We start from the raw sequence: 3,977 nt of genomic DNA, 5'->3' as shown, positions 1-3,977 counted from the left end.
TTTTTAAGTAAAACTTCCTTAAGCGAAGCTTCTTCAATGTAAATATTTGATTTTTAATCTTATTTAATGGTAATAAAACACATTTCTTACTAAAATAATCAATGAATGAATGACAGTGTGCTTCAGGGAATAAAGAGGACTTAAAGTCAAAGGTTAAATTCCACCAAGAGCCATTGATTGTGTAAGACAGAATTTGGTGTTGGTCTGATGGAAAACTAGCTGATATTATAGTAACAGCTGGTTCTTCAGTGAGAGGAGCCAATGAAACATGTATACAATCCATTTCACTTTTAATACTCGGTAAAAAACTGAATCCATCTTAACACCACCTGTGTTTGTTTGCCTGCATTACACTCCGGCTGCTGGGAACCTATATAAGATTCAAAAAAGGTTTTGTTTCCTGACTTGTGGTAAACATCTGTGCTCTGCTGTCATACTCACACATCTATAAAAGGAAGTGGAAAGAGGCTCCCTCCCTCACATCACTTGAATGCGACAAACCAGGAAACAGGATGTTCTTCTTCTTCAGTAAAGAGAGACGCACAGACGATCAGACTGAGTTCAGACCAAACTAGCAGCTTCCTCTGAGTGAGTCCAGCTACAGGAGAGAAAAGTGGAAAATTCCAACACTGCTGCTTCAAGCTGCTGACGCTCCGCACACTGAATGTGAGTTTGAGAGAAAACACGACTCAAAGGAAGTTTCAGTGAAGGTAGTAGAGGAGGGAGGGGAGCCAGGACTGACTGTACTTCCTGTCTGCTGTTTTCAGCTTCACTCACAGACTCAATGGCTTCCAGATCAGAGGAGGATCTCTGCTGTCCGGTCTGTTGGGAGGTCTTCAGAGATCCTGTTCTTCTGTCATGTAGCCACAGCTTCTGTAAAGACTGTCTGAAGAGATGGTGGAGAGAGAGACCAAAACACGAGTGTCCAGTTTGCAATAAAATATCAGTGTATGATCCACCTTTAAACCTGGCTTTGAAGAAATTTTGTGAGTCGTTCTTACAGGAGAGAGATCAGAGAGCTTCAGAGACTCTCTGCAGTCTGCACTCTGAGAAACTCAAACTCTTCTGTCTGGACCATCAGCAGCCAGTGTGCCTCATCTGCAGAGACTCAGAAAAACACACCAAGCACAGATTCAGACCCATCGATGAAGTTGCACGACAAAAAAAGAACGTACTTCAGGAAACTCTGGAGCCCTTAAAGGAGAAGTTAAAGATTTATGAAGAAGTTCAAGTGAAGTTTGACCAAACAGCAGAACACATTAAGGTCCAGGCCCGACACACAGAGAGGCAGATTAAGGAGCAGTTTAAGAAGCTTCACCATTTTCTAGCAGAGGAAGAGGAGGACAGGCTGGCTGCACTGAGGGAGGAAGAGGAGCAGAAGAGTGGGATGATGAAGGAGAAGATGGAGGCTCTGTGCAGAGAGATAGCAGCTCTTTCAGACACAGTCAGAGCCACAGAGGAGGAGCTGAGAGCTGACGACGTCTCATTCCTGCACAACTACAAGGCTGCAGTGGTAAGAGTCCAGCGCTGCCCCCTGCTGGATGATCCACAGCTGCCCTCAGGAGCTCTGATAGACCAGGCCAAACACCTGGGCAACCTGACCTTCAACATCTGGAACAACATGAAGCACATGGTCTCCTACACTCCTCTCATTCTGGACCCAAACACTTCTGATCCAAACCTCATCCTGTCCGAAGATCTGACTAATGTTAGAGAAGGAAAGAGCCAACAGCTTCCTGATAATCCAGAGAGGTTTAATGGATTGATCTTCTCAGTCCTGGGTTCTGAGGGCTTTAACTCAGGGACTCACAGCTGGGATGTTCATGTTGGAGACAGTACATGGTGGGGACTGGGGGTGTTATCAGAGTCTGTGCAGAGGAAGGGAGACATACAGTCTGGATTATGGATAATAGGGTGCAGTTTAGGTATGTACTACACACATTCACCATCAGCTGGATCCACTGACCTCACAGTTGAGAAGAAGTTCCAGAGGATCAGAGTGAATCTGAACTGGAACAGAGGAAAGCTGTCGTTCTCTGATCCTGACACTAACACACACATACACACCTTCAGACACACTTTCACTCACAGGATGTTTCCATACATCAACACTGATGATGAAGTGAAGGTGTGTCCGTTGAAGGTGTCAGTGTCAGTGGAGCAGATGAGTTGAGGATGATGATGTTTCTAATGTTGTTTCCTGTCAGTGAATTGAAGCTGTTAAACTGCAGCTGTCCTCCTGCTGCCTCGTTGTTCCAAAGCTCTTTGTTTCTCTTTTAGTTCTCACTGTTTCTTTCTGTTTCTGCTGTCCACCTTTTCACATGGAAAATCATTTCACTGTTTCTCACTGAATGACTCCCCAAACTAGATTTGAAATTCTATCAAGTTTTTAATTAATCAAGTGATTCATGTTTCTATTTGATGTGTGTAAATGGAGATGATTTAGTTTGCTGGGATATGGACTGACATGTGTTGAATGGGAGGAGCAGTTTGTTGTTGTCTTCTTGTCTGTTTATGACAACAATAAATATATTGTTGAAACAATGATTCATTTTTAACTCCATATATGAAATGTTTCTGATATTTCCAATCCCATTTAATAAATTGGAGATAAACTATCTAAATTCCAGTAGCGGGACCACACCGCCAAACACACCACTTCTAGTTCTTATGTATACGTAAGTGACCCCCCAGTTCTACAAGCAGTTTGTTCTTGTTTTGGTGCGAACACTTCTCAAGAAGGTCCTTAAAACAGCTTATCTTACAAGAGTAATATAATTTTACTCATTATTCCATTTGCTTTTAATTACCCTCTTGTCAGTCAGCACATCAGACGAAGAACCATACAGCTCTGCTTCATTGGATTTCCCTTAGGCAATACAAGAAACCCAAACAGAGACCAAATACCGCCAGCCGTCCCGTGAAACTTTGAGCAGTCTTCTTGTCCAACGTGTTGTACGTCGATCTATTCAGTTATCTTCTCTCTGCTAAATCCAGTTATGAAGGAAATCTGACTGCTCGCCACCTCCAGTTTGGCACTGGGATGCCAGGTTCTTTTTCTAGCCATCATTTGCAAAATGCAGCAGGCTTCCTACCACCGAGTTGCCAGTTTTCTGCATCTATCATTGCAAAAAGCACCCTTTTTGCACACGGATGCCAGATTCTTTCTCTATCCCTCATTTGCAAATGAGGTCATTTGAGGGATGCAGCCCGTGAATTTGGAGACAGCCATAGTGAACCTAGGTACAGTTAGCTTCCATTTCCAGCCTTTCTGCAGCATATTTACTATCTGCACTAGATGGGGTAAATGAGAGGAATTAGATGTCTTCTATATATGAATCAGAAAAATCAATCGGTAACTCTAACATTATAGCTGCAAATGCTGTTGATTAATGCAGCGGTTTATATAAATATAAAGAAAACAACAATAACAATGTGTTTGCTCCTATAACAACACTCACCCACTTTCCTCACATTCTGTGTCCGACTCCTCCGATTCAGACTCCATCCACATTTTATCTCGGCCCTCTCCAGCAGCTCTTTGCTCATCCTAAGAAACATTGGTATCATCTGTTCGCCTTCAATTCTGAAGAAGCTGTATGCTGTCTCGGGATGCATTATGTTGCTTTGCCTGGGGTTAGCTTCTGTTCCTGGGGATAAAGGTTGGCTGTGCTCCCTTACCTTCTCAAGGTAAGCTAAGTTAGCCTTCTTATGCAAGCTTTTTAAGTACATTTTAAGGTTCGTGGGATTTTTTCCCTTTAGAAATGTCCTACATATTTTATCTCGTTCCACCACAGAGTTATATTGAAAGTAAACCCAAACTGGACTCTGACGCAGATGAGTTGACTCATGGATCTACAGGGTGGGCCATTTATATGGATACACCGTAATAACATGGGAATTGTTGGTGAAATTAAAGTTCTGTTTATGGCACATTAGTATATGTGTGGGGGCAAACTCCTCAAGACGGGTGGTGA

At 42.8% G+C, this 3,977-nt stretch overlaps 1 protein-coding gene across 1 annotated transcript; it reads left to right on the top strand.

The window, feature by feature from the left end:
* The first annotated feature begins 584 nt into the window (after positions 1-584).
* Positions 585-2,395, top strand: LOC134616230 (nuclear factor 7, brain-like). The gene is made up of 2 exons (XM_063460951.1): positions 585-666; positions 768-2,395. Exon 2 carries the CDS (start codon positions 785-787, stop codon positions 2,171-2,173), a length of 1,389 nt encoding a protein of 462 aa, XP_063317021.1. The 5' UTR covers positions 585-666; positions 768-784; the 3' UTR covers positions 2,174-2,395.
* The last annotated feature ends 1,582 nt before the right edge of the window (positions 2,396-3,977 follow it).

The sequence above is a fragment of the Pelmatolapia mariae genome, linkage group LG3_W (genome assembly GCF_036321145.2).
Source record: "Pelmatolapia mariae isolate MD_Pm_ZW linkage group LG3_W, Pm_UMD_F_2, whole genome shotgun sequence".
NCBI lineage: Eukaryota > Metazoa > Chordata > Actinopteri > Cichliformes > Cichlidae > Pelmatolapia > Pelmatolapia mariae.
This window is presented reverse-complemented; position numbering and strand designations above follow the sequence as displayed.